The sequence below is a fragment of the Mastigoproctus giganteus genome, chromosome 2 (genome assembly GCF_048544385.1).
Source record: "Mastigoproctus giganteus isolate SK-2022 chromosome 2, ASM4854438v1, whole genome shotgun sequence".
NCBI classification, from domain to species: domain Eukaryota; kingdom Metazoa; phylum Arthropoda; class Arachnida; order Uropygi; family Thelyphonidae; genus Mastigoproctus; species Mastigoproctus giganteus.
In genome coordinates, this window is record NC_143576.1 from 31,149,209 (window position 1) to 31,169,528 (window position 20,320).

Sequence of the window (20,320 nt, forward strand, 5' to 3'; positions counted from 1 at the left end):
AAACCTCTTGGCCTTCTGACCTGTAATTACAAATCCCTTACTACCAATATGGATATAGAAGAACCAGACACCAACACATGCATTTGCCACAAAGCTGAATGACAGCTTTATGTTAATCCCCACCATGGGTATATTATAACTGGTAATCTGGAGATTCTTTTCTGATACACTGAAAGATGAAATTACTACAAGCAATACATACAAGAGAGTCAGTAACAACATGAGAAGCACAGTGAACAAGATACTGGCATTAACAAAAAATTAAAAACAAGAATAGACAATACTAATTTACTGTTCTTATATATGATACCCAAATTCCATAAAACACCAGTTAGTTTCAGATATATCACCAGCGGAAGAAATTTCTACACCAGTGTCATAGCCAATAAGTTCGAAAAAATACTAAAACAAATGTACACGAACATAGAAGAAACTTGGATAATAAATAGTAACACCGAAGTGATACAATATATCAAAGAACGTCATAATACAACTAAACTAGAAACATGTGACTTTTCCAACTTATTCACTGCCATACCATTAGACAAACTTAAAACAGTACTGACACTTTAGAGATCATGAAGAAAAATTAATAATAAATGATAGCCAATGGGCATTGTATAGATTTCTGCCTATTCAACAACTACATAATGGCAAATACATATATAAACAAGTGATAGGCATCCCAATGGAATCGAAATTCTCAGTACTGGCAGCGAACCTTTTCCTACATCACTACGAAAAGGAATACAATAAAAAGAATAAAAACCAAATTAAGGCATACAGATACATCGACAACATGATTTTTTTTGACAGCAACTTAGAAGAGGTCAAAAGGGATATCTATCCCAATGATCTAACCTTAACAAAAACAAACAGTAATAATACAAAGGTAATGTTTCTAGACCTAAAAATAAATATCAGGGTGATTAACCAGATATAAATAGGAATTTATGATAAAAGAGAAGAGTATAATTCGAAATAATACACCTTAATCATTGGAGTTCAAATATACCAATTAAAATACAAAGAAACATAAGAATAATAAGAATTTGCAACAATAAAATTTGAAGATAAGAATAATAAGATTTGAAGCACTTGGGACTTTAAAAGCCAAGCTTACTAAGAATAAAATTCCGGACAGATTCATCAATAAATACTTAAGTAAGGTAATAAAAAAAATGAGTCAAAAATTATACAATAGACAATATGGAAGAATAGCAAACAAAATTCCTCTATGGAAGAATAGCAAACATCGACAGAACCATTTTGTATATATTTTTGTAAATAAATATAAGTTCTGCCTACGTGGGTTGTTCATTCCCTGTAGTGTGTAAAGAGAACATCCGGGAGGGCAACTTTATGATAGGCTTATATCTTAGTATATTTTAGTTTCATTTTTTAGTGTTATTTTAGCTACGTTTGCTGTTTTTTTTTTTTTTCATGAGCCTTACAGTAGTTTGCCTTCATCACATTAGTTTGTCTTGACCATAAGAGGTTGCCACCCGTGCCCACGACTTGGGCGGAAAACTCAAACAATCGTTCTCACTTTTTGGTTCTGGCTGCCACATGCGGGTCGGTAAGTCCTAGCAGCAACTTTATATAATTTTTTTTTTTTAAGTAGTAATTGTTAATTTCTAACTAGCAGCAATGGGCAACAACATAAAAGTATAGGTAACTTAACATACATGCCACAGTTTCCTATACATTAGATAAATTCTTTTCTTTTAAAAACTTTTGGCCCCAACACAAAATTATATATAAAGGAGACTACTGAAACGTTAATGGTGGCATATATGGACTGTTTCAGTACAATTTACTGAAATAGGGAAACGGTGTGGCATCCTGATGAGATACAGTTTTACATATATCTCCCAGTTACCTTCTGATTTTTAATTTTGAGTTCTTAATGTTAGTAGGTTTATATATTTTTAAATTTAATGGTTAATAACTTTAAGATTTATTTAAGCATTAGTCTAGACATTAACATAACATTTCGGATATACAGAGATACAAAAACATCTCCTTCCAAATTGCAATAATCTACCCATTCCAGAGCTGTTACTAATACGGATGGGAACTTGTGCCCCCTGATTACCTGAACACCAACTGTATTTTCTTCAATCATATTCTTTTCACTGTCCTTCCCCTAAAATTCTTCAACACTCTGAGCTATTAGTGCAATACGAGTGCAGGAGTGTCTATTACTATCTTAAGTACTTTCGTAACTTCACCTCTTATTAGCTATATAGCCAGACATGGACTGCTTATGGTAACAACATACATTTAGATAAATTAATATAAAATATATACTTACTAGCTCTATCTCTGCAGCCAGTCACAAGATAGGCAAGTATTCAAAAAAATTACTTAAACAAATAACCCCTTGAATATATATATATATACATTCATGTTTCTCTGTGTGTATATATATATATATATATTTTTTTTTTTTTTTATGTGAACCCCAAACACGAGAGGTATTAGAACCTATAGTACTTAGTACCGTGCTTGGGTTGGAGGTTGAGAAGACGAAAGAAGATATTTGTTGACATTTGGACTTGAACTTCTGTAGATTGTAATTTTCAGGAAATACGTATGAAGGAAGGTTGTTCCAGAAAATGGCAGTTGAATGAATAAATGAGGAAGATGAAAAGTTGGTTCTGTGGGTTTGAAGTTGGACAGTAAATGGATTTTGGCTGGTGGCGGCACATGTTCGGACTGTTTTGAAAGAGAGAGCGGGAATTATAGAAGCCAATTCAGAAGAACAGTGCCCATGGAAGTATCTGTAGAAGAAGCATGCAGCAGAAACAGTGCGTCTATGAGAAAGCGAGTGGAGAGACTCTGTTAGAGATGAATCATTAATTAACCTAACTGTCCTCTTCTGAATGGAATCAAGAAGCCTGAAAGAGGTTTTGGGGGCACCACCCCAGATGTGGGAACAATATTCCATGGCAGGGCGGATTTGCAATTTATACAGAGTGAGCAGCTGTTTGGAAGAAAAGTAACGCCGAGAGCGAAAGAGAAAACCAAGTTTTTTAGATGCAGAGGAAGCAATATTTGTAATGTGCTTGTGACAAGAGAGATTAGAAGTCAGGGTAATCCCCAAAAGAGATATATCATTTTGCCTAGAAATCGGAGTGTCACTAAAGATAAGCATAGGAGCAGAAGAATACTTTTTGCGAGATATAAGACAAGACTGAGTTTTAGAAGGGTTGAAATCAACTAAGTTGTCTTTGCCCCACTGGAGAATTACCTGAAGATCGGCATTTAAGGAATTGGCAGCAGATTTTCGAGAACTTGAAGCTGATTGAGCAGGACAAGGTTTCTCAAAATGGAAAGTTGAATGCAATGTGCTATCATCGGCAAAACTATGGATAGGATTTCCAGTCAATGGAAGAAGGTCATTGATATTCAAGAGGAAAAGAGTGGGGGAAAGAACTGAACCTTGGAGGACACTGGCATTAGTGGAGAAGTTAGAAGACAGAGAGCCATCTACCATCACCCTCAGTGAGCGATCAGAGAGAAAACTGGATAACCAATTACTAAAAACAGTTGGCAAACAAGCTTCTAAACAAGCTTCCATAAGATGGAAGCTTGTTTAGAAGCCTTTATGCCAAACACGATCAAAAGCCTTTGAGATGATAAGAGCAACTACTTGTGTTTCACTGAACCTTTCCATTGAATTAGTCCATAAATGGGTAACATAAGCCAGAATATCACCAGTGGATCGACACTGACGGAATCCATACTGGCGATCGTTGATCAGATGGAAGGTTTCTAGGTAGTTTAAGAGTTGGCGGTTAATTGATTTCTCCATTACTTTAGAAAGAGTAGAAGTAATTGCAATGGGACGATAATTGGATGGGAGAGATTTGTCACCCTTTTTAGGAATTGGCTGGATATGAGCAAATTTCCAAGCAGAAGGAAAAACACCTTTGGAATAAGAAAGTGAAAAAAGGCGGCAAAAAATAGGAGTAAGTTCAGGAGCACAGGTTTTGAGAACAAGTGGAGAAATACCATCAGGACCTGGAGCTTTCTTAGCATCAAGATTCATCAAAATCCTTCTGATATCCTTTTGACGGAAGACTACAGGAGGCATTGAATGGAGCATGTTAGGAATGGTGGGAGGTGTTTTACCAAGATCATTAATACATGAGCTGGAAGAAAAATGGGATGCTAGCAGGTCAGCTTTATCCTTGGCTGAAGTGACAACAGAACCATCTGGTTTGGACAGAGGTGGGAGCAGAGATGGGCAAAAGTTGCGGCCAATAGCTTTGACAAGAGACCAGAATGCTCGGCTACCATTAGGGTAAGAAGCAGGTTTTCTACTCTTAGTCTGTTCAAACTCTAGGTTGGACTGATTAATAACTGCTTTACAATTGTTGCGAGCTTTGGTGTAGGCAGAAAATGAAACTGAAGAATTAGAAACAAGCCAATTACGATATGCAACATTCTTCTCTTGGACAGCCTTAGCACATTTATTGGAAAACCAAGGTTTAGGTAAAGGACGAGATTTTAAAGTGGAGTGTGGGATAAAGGAGTCCATTCCTGCAAGAATAATTTCACTGACGCGATCTGAGCAAACGTTGACATCTGAAGTTTTGAAACAGTAATCAGACCAAGGAAAAGAAGAAAAGAAGTCTCGCAGGTCATCCCATTTTGCATTCTTGTAATGCCAAACAATATGAGGTTGGGAATAGCCATGAGATAAAGGTTCCATTGGAGAAGAGACAATCACCAAGTTGTGATCTGAAGTGCCTAAAGGACCTCTCACTTCGACCTTGTACTTAGAAGGGTTGTTTGTGAGAAAAAGATCAAGCGTATTGGCTGTATGATTAGGATTGTGCGGTATTCTTGTAGGTAAATGAACAATCTGTGCTAGGTCATTAGTAATTGCAAAAGCCTCAGCATCTCGACCTGCTGGGTCGGTGTGACTAGAAAACGGATGCCAGCTGGAGTTGTGAACATTAAAATCACCAAGGAAAATTACCTCACTGTTAGGAAAGTTGGACTGGAGAAAGTCAAGTTGCAAAGAGAGGAAGTCAAAGAGTTCCAAGTGATTAGTGGAGTTGGGAGAACGGTAGAGACAACAGATGAATTTGACACAATGAGGTAGAGAGATTTTAAGCCAGAGAAGATCAAAGAGAGGAGATTCCAAATTGCCATATCTGTGACAGGGAATATCAGAACAGACATATGCACAAGTACCACCTTTGAGGCGAAAGGAATCATACAGCAAATAATTTGGACATCTGAGATGAGCAGTAGTTGAATCAACCGATAACTGAGATTCAGTCAGAAAAAGTACGTGGGGTTTGGAAGACTGCAAGGGGAAATGGACATCGTTGAGATTAGAATTGAGACACGTATATTCGTGAAATGAATTAGGAAGTCCTTGGGAGGTTTAGATCTTTTCACAGATAAGCTTGCTCTATTATTTTGACAATTCATGGTGTATTCAATAGTAAGAAAAAGTGGGTGGGACATGCTGTATGAAGTAATGAAATTTTTGGATATGGCGTACACTGGTAAGAATATACCCAGATCCTTGATATAACGTGCCTCGACAATGCTCCCCGCATACTCCGGATGGAGTCCATACTTGGACTCCATCCAGTCACTATCTGGCAGAGTAGAGGTAGCAAGATTATACACTAGCTGATCCGGAAGCCTCCTAGAGAGTTACCAATAGGTTTGGTCCGGTGTACTAACTAGCGGCCGGCCTGCAAACACCGTTTTAGAGCTGTACCCTCGAAATGTAAGGAATATTGGATCTCACCACGACATTCATCATAACCTCAAAAATCATCAATCATACTGCATGATGGAAGAGATAGGGAAGGGTTGGCCGGACCTTAGCTCTAGAGACTAAACATGGGTTCCACCACTTCAAGCCTCCAATAAGCAAAGTGGTAGTATTTCACCGGTTGATGAAGAGTCATCTACCACCTAGTACTGCCTGGTAACATAGAGGGGCGGCATTCCTCCATGTGGTGTGGGCGCCACACCTCGACCCCTGCTTACGTTGGTTCACACCTTGGTGGTCACCCACCATGTACTTGTGCATGGAGGTTATAGCCAGGATTACTAACAGTCCCACCATCGTGAAGGTGCAAGCAGTGGATTTGGCTGTCATAGACCGTCCGGACTTCGCCGAAATTGGGTCCACTTGACTTGAGTGTCACCCGAATATCAGTTCCATCAGCATTTTAGACTCCCATGTAGCAAGTACAGCTTGTCTGGCATATCTGAGAGAATGTCTGTGACAACCTCAAGGACCGAATATGTACGAACACTGGGTTTTCTGAAAAGAAAATTGAAATTTATTCTTATTTTTACAAAAATATATAATAATAACTTTATTTATCATCAATTTTCTATACAAAGAATGAATAATTTGACTAGTTCCAGAGGGTCTGTTTTGTGGACCCCCTGGAACTGGTATACAGACCCCAGTTTGGGAAATGCTGCACTAGAAGTTTGATTACATACTAGATATCCAGTTCATCAGTACACATTAACTGGATTATCTACAATTGATTTTACACTTACTCTTTGTATTTATTTACAAATAATATTCATTGTCTCATTACTTGGCTCTCTTGGCGTACTCAGATTTCACCTTCTAACTCTACATTTTTGTTATTGTCATTGGATTTTAGGTATGTCAGTGACCTAGGCTATGTTGTACCATTGTGTATTTTGTCTGTACAAGGCTTGTATTTTTGTTACAGACTAACTTATAATTATTATATGAATCTGAATACCCCATCACTCTGTCCTATGCTGCTTCTTGTTCTTCAAGCTCACTAAATTCCTTTTGAATCTTGAAGTCATCATTGAGTGGTATGATCCCCATAATGATGGAAATGATGCCCCAGTGATCCCATAATTCAACTGTATTTTCCTTCTTTCCAGTTGATCAATCTCAAAAGTTCCTTGGTGCAAAATAATCTCTTTTCTAGAAGTTAAAACCCTTGCATCAGTCTGGGTCAAAGCAGCAGTCCAGACAGTGGGAACGGCTGTGTTTATTGCCTCCAAAGAATTCAAGAATAGTTTCATTGGCTCTAAAGGTGAGCCAGCAGTCTTTGGGATTCCAAAGGAATAATAATGGTTGACTGTGTCAGAACAAGTAATACTGTAACAGGTGTATGTACTATTCTTAACTCCATCTTCACCAACTTCAACATCTCTAACTTCACGATCAGATATACAATGCTATCAATGGTAAAAGAAAAGGAATGTTGATCAAGGGTGTCTTTTTTTCATCAAGACTTTCCTGCACATTAGCAGTCACAGTGAATGACTGAAATGCATCAATGTCGGCACTAATTGTTGCCTTAGATGAATTAGATGATATGACCTTAGATGAATAGGCAAATTTTTGCCTATTCATCTAAGGTCATATGAGCTTCATGGAGACATCTTTTTTAACATTTATGCAAGACAGGTTTCTTTATTTAATGGTTTTTGACATATACCATACATAAAGTCAAAGAAATATAATAAAATAAATTTTATATTACTTTATTACCACTCTCAGAATTAAATGGAAATTTTTTGTGAAATACTTTGATCCTTATTCTCTTCTTTGTTTATTTATTTGGCAGCACATAATGGAATTAGAAAAAAACCTGCTGGAAGAAGAAGTAAACATCCCAATATATTTTACCCAAGAAACTCCTGAAATCACAGAAATGTATGAAAGCATGCAAAAATCTCCAGATAGTGAAAAAACAAGGACCGCATCAGAGGGTTTGTATATAATTTTCAGAATATGTAAAATTTACTTAATTACTTTTAAATGAATCATTGTGTTTGTGGATTGTTTTCATCAAGAGAAAATGAATTATGTGCACAATTAGACCACAATAACAAGACTGTTTTATTTTCACCATTTCATTAGAAACCTTTGCAGGTCTCTTGTTACATACTCATTCTCTATTCAAGAAATGAAGACCAAAAATCAAGACAAAATATAACTGCCTAGATGCATCTATGAAGGTACTGATTGCCTCATAGCCAATTGCCTCACTGTTGACACAAATAGTTATCCTATAAGAATTGCCTATGTAAATTGATTACAGTTGGTGACCGAATAATCCAATTAGATATTTTTGATATCTTTTCCTTAATTTCTGTTGATTTTTTGATTGATAAATTTTATAATGTAAATAAGCCTCTTATTTTGGTTTTGGTAAAATCCCTTTCATTCCTAGTAATACTGAAATTCTTTTTATTAAATGGCTTTTTAAAATATAAGCATGTTCTGCAATCTCAGCAGTTTTGTTCTAAACCTTTTCAACAGGTTTTATCCTTATCCTATTCACTGGATTGAAGATAGTCTTCAGCCCATATTTTTTGTAACTTGTCCTCTTAATATATCACCATGACTACTTTACTGAAATTAAAGTTTTGCTTATTCCATATTATCAAAGTAATTCTGAAAATAAACCAGTCTTATTATAATGGTGTAATTACATAACATAATTCATTCTATCTTGATTTAAAATTTATTCTTAAGAGGCTGTTTTCAATTTTGTACAGTGTTAGTAATTGTGGAATTTTCTTGAAGTTTGACATTTTCAAAAAGGTTAATTTTCCACTTCAAATAAATAAAAGTGCTAAATTGCAATAAGATTTCATAAGAATTTTATAAAAGCTGTTTTTTCAGTTATGTTTTAAGGTTTGGTCTTTTTCATGCAAATTCGCTTAAATTTTAATTTAAATAAAAATAACATTTCAAGAAATAACAGATGAGATATTAAATCATTCAAGTTGACATATTTCTAGCAAAGATTGTTGAACAGCAATATTTATAGAATAAAATATTTAAGTTTACTTATGACATTAGTAAAGAATTCATTGGGATTTAAGTATAATTTTTATATTGTAAATACATTTCATTAGAATTTCATTGAAAGAAGCTTCTCCAGAATTTGACAAAATTTTGTAGAAGCTACTCTCCCTTTTGTCCCCATTTCCTTTTTTAGGGCATGTCAGCTGATATGCTTAAAGTGCTGCTTGTTGTCACCATGCCTGCCTGTCCACCTACTTGCATGTAATAACCCTAATCACAGTAGTTGGATTTTCATGAAATTTTATATTTGGCTCTTTCAAAAAGTTTTGTCAAACTATCTCAAATTTCATTAAAATCAACCATTAGCTATTTGGCAATTATTTTTTTATTTTTTTCATACAAATTGCATAGGCTATCCATACTACATTATGTTTGGATATTGTGTTTGTTGGCATATGCTCACATTGGAGGAATGAATGGGTAATATGGTAGATGTGCAGAAAAAAGAAATGTTTTTGGTTCATGCATATGAAACTGGAGGAGCTCATTTTTTTTGTCATCAGTTTTACTAAATATATAAATAATGAATCATTATTTCTTATTATACTAATCACAGCTGAAATATGAAATGCCTGTTATCTTTCAATTTTCAATTAAAATTTAAGAGGAAATAAGCACGTTACAAAAATGTTGAATGCATCTACAACCTGGGGTATATGTTGTTATTTGTTTATTTTATTAAATCAGAAGATCTGTGATATACGTGATCTATTGGCTTCCTCCACATTGGCGCATAATAGCCACTGCTGCTAATGCACCAGTAAAATTTCAAACCAATCCTCCACATTTATCTTTACTTACTCTGTTGTTTATTTTCATGTTCAACTTCCATCATTATTAAAGATCATTCTTAAATGCATAAATTGCTAACTTTCTGGTAAATTTTTTGGATAATTAGTGTGTATTCTAAATTGTCCTTGTCTCTGTGAACTTTCATAACTTTTGTTTTTGTGTATGTAAGTAATTTGCATGCCAAATTATATATTTTTACCTTATCTTCAACCAGAGATTCCTGAATGTCTTGCAAGCTACAGTTTATATTACAGTATCATCTGCATATAATAATAGTGCTCTAATTTTTATATCTCCCACACTGAGCTTTGTCAGTAACTCGCATTCTTTTATTAAATAGTCAATGGAAATCATAAAAAGCAGTGGCAATAAGGTGCAGCCCTCTCTTATGCCATTAACTTTAAACCATTTTTCAATGCTACCTTCAATCTACACCACAGATTATCCATTTGTACACAATTTTTTTATTTTTCTTGAAAGATTATCCTTGATACCATTTTTTTTTTTTTTTCTAATTTAAAAGAACTCATTTCTAGATTCCCCCTCCCTAATATCAACAAATTCCAAATACGGGTTTTTGTTGTTTCCATGAGTTTTCTGTAATATTTCTTGGTGCAAATATTTTATACCAGCATCACTTTTTTGGGCTAAAAGCTGAATTTTACTTCTAACCCTCTTCTTGCTTGCATAAATTTTATGTAGTACCCAAAGGAGTGAAATTCTTTCTAATTTCCAATTCAGCTATATTTCCTGTTCTATAAGTACAATTAATGAATTTGTTTCATTCTTCTGGAAATTGTCCTTTGAAAAATCTGAATAATGTGATGTAACCACCATTATGACGTTTTCCAGCTTTTGGCATTTCAGGTGTGATTTTACCTACCCCTGCTGCCTTTCTGCGCTTGATATTTTCCATGGCTTATTCTACCTCAATTATTATTTTGTCAACTATTTCTATTGAGATACTGTAGTTTCCAAAATTTCACTCATTTCAATCTTTTCTTTTCAATGATGTTTCAACTTTCCAGTACTGAAGGTCAGTGAAAAAGAAAAGATTGAAATTGAAATTCTCCTTTGTTTAGCACATAATCAAAGTATGCACTCCATACTTCTAAAATATCTTTCTCTTCTGTTTTGACTTAACTCTTGTTTTTGTACTTTACTTATGGTTTCTTTTTACCCTGTTCTGAAATCAAGTATCATGTTGCCAGACCATACTTTTTTCTCCTGGAAAATGCTGCCCAAAATTCTCCTGCATCTTATGGTTTGAACATGTCAACTATGTGACATGTGTGCCACGCACAGCTGCTTTTGTTAATAGTTCACCTGCTGATATGGGGAGGGAAAAGAAAGTTAAAAATCAGAAATGAATATACAATTGAAGTCCTGCCTTTATCTCGAAAAATTATATATTTTTTGATCAACTTTCTTTACGATAAACTTTCAGTGTGACTGGAACCCATGGTTCATTTTACCTCTTTTTAGCATTAATTTAATACACATAAACTTTAGTGAGGACTTTGTGACATCAATTCTGTAGGGACAAACATTTATTCATTAACCTCAGGGCAGTCCTTTCCATTAGACACTATTCCTAGGACCTTTAAATTTATGAAAAAATGGAGACCGCAAAAAAAAAAAAAAAAAGTTCAAATATAATTCAGTGATTTTATTCCAACAGTAAAATTCTACAAACTAATTTTTAAATGCAGATTTTTAAGATAAATTCTTTTTTTCAGCATTTTCTTTTAGCAAAAGCATTAACAACAACATCAAAATTCATATTGTGAATAAATTAGGTGGAATAGAGTGTTATGTCAATACAAGTAACTTCAGTATCAAATTTATAGAAATGCTTTAACATTTTTTTTTTAAATTTTAAAGCATTTCTATAAATGCATCAAAAAAATTAGAATTAATGAAAAAAATATAAATGGTTAAAAAAAAAATTAGAATTAATGCAGGTGCATTTAATATATTGATATTATGTAGTGAGGCCTCAGAATGAAGAGCACCTAGGGGCTATGAATACCAAAAGACAATCCTGGTTAACCTATATCTAAGTTTATTTTATAAATGTAAAATTGTTAAAAAATTTTTTTATTACAAGTTCTTAGCATATATAATGATAACTTTGCATAGTTAGCAAAACAATTTTGTGGCATTGATTAGTAGTGGAGGATATGTTGATTCTGGTAGCTTACAAATCTGCCCCTAGGTGGCATGTGACACACTTTTATTATGATTATGTGGCAATTCAGGAAAAGGTTGACCACCCCCATGCATTGCTTAGAATTCTTTTTTTTTTTTCTTAAAGAAGTAAATCTCACTTTGTTCTAGAAACCTTTTTGTGCTAAAGATTACTGGAAATGCCATTAATTTTGCCTTACTTTCAATATGTGAGACACCAACTATCCCCCTCTCCCATTCTGTTTTGCATCTAGTCGCTGAAATGTGTGACAATAAACAGTGTGATCATTTTGAATTACTGGTATTAGTAATCATTTGAATGACCTTCAAATATTAGTAATCCCCTATAAATCAATGAGTTACCATTGGAGAGAGATGTGCCTATGTTTCATGTAGTTTGGTAGGTAATTTTAACTTGTTATAAATTTGTAGTATTAACAAAATGGACAAAGGTAAAAAGTGTAAAGTGTAAAGTATTTAAGGTCTAACGGCACCGAGGGTTACCCCCGTCTTCACGTATGCATTGTCTGTGAAACACAGTACTCTGTGGAGGCCAGAGATTTAAAAAGTATATGGGCATTGTTCTGTAGTGTAATGTCATGGTGCGTTGTATCTTCTGACCATTTAGCTGTTAGGTCCCTAATAGGTAAAGGTAGTGGAAGTCGTTGGCTTGAAATTGAAGGTATTAAATTATGCCAAAGAGCGTATAAAGAGGGCAGCTGAAAGCAATTTGGCCCTCCTCCAACCCAGAAAATATACCATTACTTGTGAATTTGTATATATGTAATAACATATTTTTTTCCAAAATTATCCTTAAAATCTTTATGCATCTTTGTTCAGCGAGTCTTATTATCCCAGTAAATATGATAAATGTTAAGACTTTTTTTTTATCTTCTTGATACTTTTTTCACCCCATCTTTCCGAACAGCAACCTTCAATTCAAACCTACAATTCAACCTTCAACCCATACACCATACATGGTACTAAGTACTACAGATACCTTTCGTGTTTGGGGTTCATAAAAAAAAAAAAAAAAGTGTCATATATATCTTAGCCCTCTTGCACTTTTCACGAGCTGCCTCTTGGGTCTCATACATCGTTCTGAATTTCCTGTCTTTACAGATCATTTTCCCACATGCCTCTTTTGCAGCTTCCTCCTTCAGTTCTCTTCATTTTCTACCATTCTAATATTAACTTTCATTTTTGTCTGTTTTTGCAATTTTTTATACCTCCTGTTTTTATAGTAATAACTACTTTTAATTCGTTTATATGATAATTGTTACTTCCAATCTTATATCTTCTATATTTGAAGGTCATTCAAAAAAGTTACAGTAGACTCTCGATTTTCCGGGATAGATGGTAAAAACAAATCCCGGATAATCGATTTCCCAGTTAATCCAAAAATACAGAAGTCCCCAACATAAGTAAGAGATACGTTCCAGGACTTCTTACTTTGTTGAGTTTTACGTAACTCGGGAATGACTAGTAACACACTAGTAGCGCGATACTTGTTAATGTTTGACCATTTTCATACATTCTTATTAGTTTAATTTTCTGATCCAAATCGATCGCTTTCCTTTTGTTGGTAGATGTGCTAGTAGCGCTGTCACTTATTCTCTTAGTCGGCACTATAATAACGGTCAAAATGAAATTTTCTGTAAAGAATTTCACAGGGTTAAGGCGAAAACTCACTATTATCATCCCGCGTGAGCTCACATTTTAGTTACTTTAAGTTGTTTTTAAAGAGCTTAATTTTGAGCATATATTTTATATTTTTAAAATATATAATATCACCATAACTGACAACATCCCTAGACAGTCAACTGAAAAACTTGATGCAGATAAGCATTGGCGCCTCCATAGCCAGGTGGGAAGGAGCAGCAGCAGTGCGAAGCACATGCTTCTTGATTAGACTGGGGTTTGAGCCCGTCACCACCAAATACAGAGGATGCGGGAAGGTCAGGAAATGACCACCGCATATCCTGGAGCAATATGGCCTTAGTTGCTAATGCTCCTAAAAACCAAATAACAAACAAACAACAAACAGATAAGCATTATCGATGAGGCTGATTCAAATACTGATCATCTTTTTTCAGGCTAAGTGAGTAACTACAGATCTATAAATATTACTGCTGTGGAGTCTCATTCATCCTCAAGCTCATCTACATCTTCGTCCTCTAGGGATCATCTGCAACTCCTGGGCTAAGTTTACAATTTCTTTTTTAAGAGAAGACAGCTCATTTTTGTTGAAGCCTTCATTGTTAAGCTCAGAATGTTTTAGAAGCATTTTACAAACTCAACTCATACAATTGTCACATCATTCCAGGCTCTTGAATTGTGTATTCCATCAAGAATGTTAAACATCTTCCAAAATTACCACAGATCTATTTTCCCTTGTTGTGTTCCATTTATAGCCTCAGAAAATGTTGTCCTTATGTAATAAGCTTTGAATGTCCGGATAACTTCCTGATCCATTGGTTGAATCAAAGCCATTGTATTTGGAGGGAAGTATACCATCTTGACATTGTCATGCAGATCATCTAGATATTTAGGATGACTGGGAACATTGCCAAGGAGCATTAATATCTTAAAAGGCACTGACATTATTAAGCAATATTTTTCATCTTCAGGAACAAACACATTTAGAAATCATTCTTCAAACATGGTTATTGTCACCCAGGCCTTTGAGTTAGCCCTGAAGTGTATGGGAAGTGATTTCTTGTCAATACCCTTAAAAGCCTGCGGGCCTTCTAGGTGATAAATCACTAAAGGTGATAAATTTCTAGGTGATAAATCAACCCAGACATTGACTTTTCTTCAATAGAAATATAAGTCCTACTGGACATTTTTTGCCAAGAAAGGCTAGTCTCATTCACATTTAAATATTTGTCAGCAGCAAATAACCACCACTTCTTATAATCTCATCCAATTTGTCCTTGAATTTTTTGGCAGCCCACCATCTGTGCTTGCTGCTTCACCACTTATGGCAACATTATGATATTGCTCCTCTTACAGAGCCTATCAAACCAACCATGATTCATAACAAAGGTTGTTTCAGTATCATCGCTATTAAGATCCTCAAAAATGGCATGAGCCTTTGCTCATGCTTTAGGATCTGGTCTTCCTCTTGTTTTTGGATCTGGTCTTCCATCACACATAAGTAACTTTTCCATCTCGCTTATTAGTCCCATTCTAGCCTTGGTTATTATAGTTGTCTTCATTGGTGCTGATCCCTTCACTGCTTCATGTATTCTGTCTTTGTCCTTTATTATTGCGTTCACTGTTGACACTGACAAAATCTAAATTCTGCCTGATACTTGTTAATGTTTGACCATTTTCATACATCCTTATTATTTTAATTTTCTGATCCAAATTGATCGCTTTCCTTTTTTTGGTAGATTACTAGTACCGCTGTCACTTATTCTTTTAGGTGGCACCATGATAATACTCAAAATGAAATTTTCTGTAAAGAACTTCACAGGGTTAAGTTACAAAAGATGCTGTCACACCTTATGACATGCGAATGAAGTGCACACTACAAGATGATAATTTGACTCAGAGTTGTTCAAAATAGTAGGACAATGTGAATTTCAACTTCACCACAATAACCCGACGTGTAATAAAAATTACATACAAAATTCAAACAGAAGCTCCCACTTTGCTCTCAAACAAAACTGAACTGGCTCTAAAATCCGAAAGAAAGAAGGAAAGGATGTAGAGATGAAGGGCTAGATTGTAATTCACTGAAGTGCTTTGACATAGTTCACCTGTCTCAAACACGTTGTTGAATATTTCTTCAGAATTTTTAAAGCAGAAAATGAAATGTTAATTCTAGTTATTTACCTAGATTCTAGTTATGCTGCAGGTCATTATCCAACGTAGTTTGTATGGGAACAAAAATAAAAACTTATACTTATTGTTCCTTCATTCGACTTCACTATTAAAAATTATGCAGAAAGTATCTTTACGATTTCACCAAAAAAAATTTACGTAAGTCTGAAGTTATGTAACTTGGGCTTGCATAAGTCGGGGACTTACTGTACTGATGGCACCTTTACTCTCTCTCAGATGACACATATAAGGTATAAGGGGGACATAAATTTAAATTGAAAGAGGATGATTGTAGAGTAGTGTGGAAAGTTGCAAGTACAGTTGTGACGTCGCAGTCATACTTCCTGCAGTTACTACTGCAGGAAGAACGATTGCAACAATACAAGTTACATTATGGTAATAGAGCTAAACAATCAAAGCATGCTTATGGTTGAGAGGTATTGCTGCTACCACTATGGTACACTGCAATATCTTATGCCTGCTATTCCATATTTATGTATGAGTGAAGTGAGACATGTAAAACTTTCAGTTCAACTTTTTCCCCCTAGTGGTGATTTTTGGAAATAATTTTGTGTTTTAATTAATTCTCTTCTGCATTCTCCAAAGAACACACCTGCCAAATCTGGTAGTACTTCTGCTATTAGGTTGTACTCCAGCCAAATCTAAATAGCAGTACTTTAATTGTGGCAATGTGGTGCTTTTCATGTTCAGAATTTTTTATATATTAATTTTGTTTTATTGCAGAGATTTTGGGTACTATTACAAGCAGTGGATTTCAGCTTGTTGTTTCAGGTGCACAGCCTAAAGCCATTTCTGATGTACAGATCTCCAGTATCCAAGTAAGCAACCCAAAATCTGTGTTCTGGTTTTTATGTTTTGTTAGGTTAAGAGAGGTTTCTTGTACTAAAACTATATAACATTGGAACCAAAGGAGAACTAGTTATCTGTCAAGAGCATGTTGGATTGCAAAGAATGACTTGGAACATTAATATAGTACCCCCCTCCCCCTTACTTAGCTAGTTTAATATCAGATTGATGGCAGCAAATCCCCTTAAGGGAATTAGTCTGATTTTCAGTCCAAAACCTAACACTTACTTATAATATCATTATCTGACTTAATATGTTCTTGGAAACATTTAATCTGACTGTTGTAACTCAGATTGTGCTTTTCCATAATCATAATTAGAGCTTAATGCAAATGATACAAATAACAAACTGCACAATCTGGACAGCCAAGAAAAGCACAATTAAATTTGACTTAACAAAAGATGTTATCACTGTCATTAGTCCAGAGTGTCATCAGTTGGTGATATATTAAAAAGAAGAATATAAACATAGGTGTACTTTATCACTGTATAAATGAATGCATTATGTGAGTCACGTTCTGATGGAGAGAATGCTTACTCTAGTAAGTTTGTCTTTCCAAGCACTGTAGATATCATAGTGTGTTTATCACTTGTCACTCATTTTAAGAGGTCTGGGTTCAGATCTCATTGAAGACTGGAGGAATTTTTAAGCAGTTCTTCAATTGAGACTATAGTGAGCTGAGGTCAGCTAGAGTGGTGTTTTCCTTATGACTTATTCCTAGTTTTTTGGCTTGGTCTGCACAGCATCTTGATTGGACTATAAGCACAAACTTGTGCAGACTTAATACACAATAATAATAATAATAATAAACACAAACAAAAAAAAAACAACATATGACATAGTAAAACACACAGTCTGGAATACTGCAAGTGGAGTAGCTGAAGTTCCAAAAAAAAAAAAAAAAAAAAAAGAAACTATGAACATGATTTGTATTTCAGTAGCAGACTAGAGAACCACAATTTCAAATTGCTACCTGAGGTACCACCTTTGAAGACAGGCAGTTTTTATATTTAACTTGATTTTGAGGCTCTGGATAAAGGGGGGGGGGGTCTAGTATTTTTATATGTGTCTGGAAAATTGCACTTAGTACAGTAACATGGCAAATAATATTGAGGATTATGTATAGACGAAGGGTTAGTATTCTTGTATACAACTGAAGAGCACAAGGGAAGAATGAAGTAGTTTTCTGAATTCAAAGTAAACTTTCTGGGCTTCTTGCTTGAAAATTAATTCGCATAAAATGTTGATCACTACTGTAGATAATAAAATGTTGATTGGAAGATGTTGATTTTTATGCAAGATTCAGAACTCTAATTGTTATTGCCTATGAATGGAAAGGTATTTTGAAGAGTAGTTTGATTATTTGAATTACAATAATATATTGAAATCACTTTATTGACATAAATAAATAAATTCAATGAACTGTTACAAAGAAAGATACAAAAATTTAATGAATTGTTACAAAAAAATCTACGAAAATTTAATAAACTTAATGGTCATGCTGAATCTTCATCTAAACAAACACTTTAGTTATCTGATTCTTCAGTGTATATTACTTTGTGTTGGTTGCAAAGGCAAATTTTCAGAAACATTCTTCAAAGTCTGAGCAGGACTTTTAAATACTGAGCATCCTTAATATTTTGCGAACTTAATATTAGTAGTGGCAAATGATGCAAGAAAGAAAGCTTATAAAGCATCAGCAAAAAAAAAAAAACCTTCCTACATCACCTGTTCATCTCCTCTAACAGTTTGTCTAATTCTTCCTGAATTTATTCAAACAACCAGCCTCTGGCTGAAGGAAAACTTCCACACATCTATCCTGGAACTATTCTTCCTCAATTTTAATTTATGCCCCCTCGTGTGTAGCCTAAGCAAGTGGAACAATGCCATTAGCTGTGAGCTTGCCAAATCCATTCAAAGCCTTAATTGGAATAAGGTCCGTGTGCAATCCTTATAGCTCATTAACAGTTTTAGGCTTGATCTTTGTGGAGTTACAACTGCTGTGTAGTAATAGTCAAAATAAGATTTGCATTGTTTAAGAAACGTTGCCCATTCCTTCATATATTTTTAAATAGTGTCTGAAGATGCTTTATCCAGTTCTTTAACACATCAGAAGGGTAATTGATTGGATTTATGCTGCACCAGTCAAAAAAAAATAATAAAATAAAAATTAAAACAATAATAATAAATTAATTATTTGATTCCCTCCTCATATAGATGCCTATCCAGCTGACCTCTGAACTTCCCCAAGCTCGACTAGACAAGGCATGTTATATATGTTACTGGCAAAGTGTAGAATCCAGGCATTGAATAGGATGCCTAGGCAATGTATATAATGCCTGGAAAAATATGAAATAAACTTTTTTTTATTGTCCTATGATACTGGGAATCTTTGAACATTTTTAATACTCAATCCATTGCTTGGTCTATGTATGTATTAAGTGCAATAGCATCATTAATACACAGCCATTTCTGAATTAACAGAATATTTATAAGGCGGCATCGTTTTAAGTTATATCTCATATTGTGCATACCTTCACAACGAGTTGCCATGATATTGCACTGCTTCGAATAAGTAATGCTTCACCTGGGGAAACACTAATGTTACTTATTCTCAGATGGATACCACCACCCAGACGGCACCACCCACTCACCATTTCAGGGCTATTTGGCCCTTCTTCGGTGGGTAGGTACCAAAGTGATGCAATGATGGCAAAACGGTTATGTAGTATAACTCCACAATATGAGAGATACCATTGCTTGGTATAAACTTAATCAACAAATTTTTTTAATTTGTCAGTAACTTGTTATATGTTACTAAGGTTACTTTAGCTGAGTGGTCAGGCACGAGGGTGCATAAGTACATGTGTTTTGTGTGGCCTTGTTTCAGCCTCATGTGACTGCTACATATGGTGTTGTTTCTTGTATTCTCTCTATACTTTCTGAACTCCTCTGACAATGTGGTTGTCCCAGACTAATCAGAAAATTTATTTATTTATTTTTATATTTTTTATTGAACAAAATTCTCAGAATGACAAAGTTTTACAAACTGGTAATGAAAAGAACATTAGCATTAGCATTAGTAGAGGCATTTGATGCAAGAAAGCAAGCTTATGCAGCATCAGCCAAAAAAAAAAATAATAATAAATAAATAAAAAAAAAATAACCACTTCCACTTCACCCCTCTGTTCGTTCGAAATACCTGTCCAGCTGAGCCTTAAACTTATTTAGGCTATCAACTTCCATGACAAGGGATGGAAGTCTGTTCCACCAACCAACCACCCGCTGGCTAAAGGCAAATTTCCTCACATCTATCCTGCATCTGTCTTTCCTCAATTTGAATTTATGCCCTCTCAGGTGATTATTCTGAGCAAGAGGAAGAATCCCATCAGCATTGAGCATGCTCAAACCATTCAAGGCTTTATACACCTCTATCAGATCACCCCGCTGGTGCCTAGTCTCCAGACACTGTAATTTGCAAAACTTAAGCCTTTCCTCGTAAGAGCACCCCTAATCTTGTTGCCCTTCTCTGTACTCGTTCCAGCATCTCTACATCCTTCTTGAAATGAGGCTTCCAGGCCTATATACGGTACTCTAGGTGTGGCCTGACCATTGCCTTATACAAGGGAATAATCACCTCCTTATCCCTGCTAGAAAAATTCCTATATATCATCGACAATACACCATGAGCTACTCTTGCAGCCCGTCTGCACTGCTCAGAAAACTTCATATCTGCCTGCACAACCACCCCCAGGTCCCTTTCATTCTCTACCACTG

General features: G+C 35.0%; 1 protein-coding gene across 1 annotated transcript in view; it reads left to right on the forward strand.

The window, feature by feature from the left end:
* LOC150089253 (BOS complex subunit ncln) overlaps positions 1-20,320 on the forward strand; it is a 178,652-nt gene that overhangs the window by 23,057 nt on the left and 135,275 nt on the right. The window contains exons 3-4 of the mRNA XM_090390406.1: positions 7,614-7,758; positions 16,421-16,515. Of these exons, the coding sequence (XP_090246532.1) occupies positions 7,614-7,758; positions 16,421-16,515 (240 nt within the window). The remainder of the gene's footprint in view (positions 1-7,613; positions 7,759-16,420; positions 16,516-20,320) is intronic.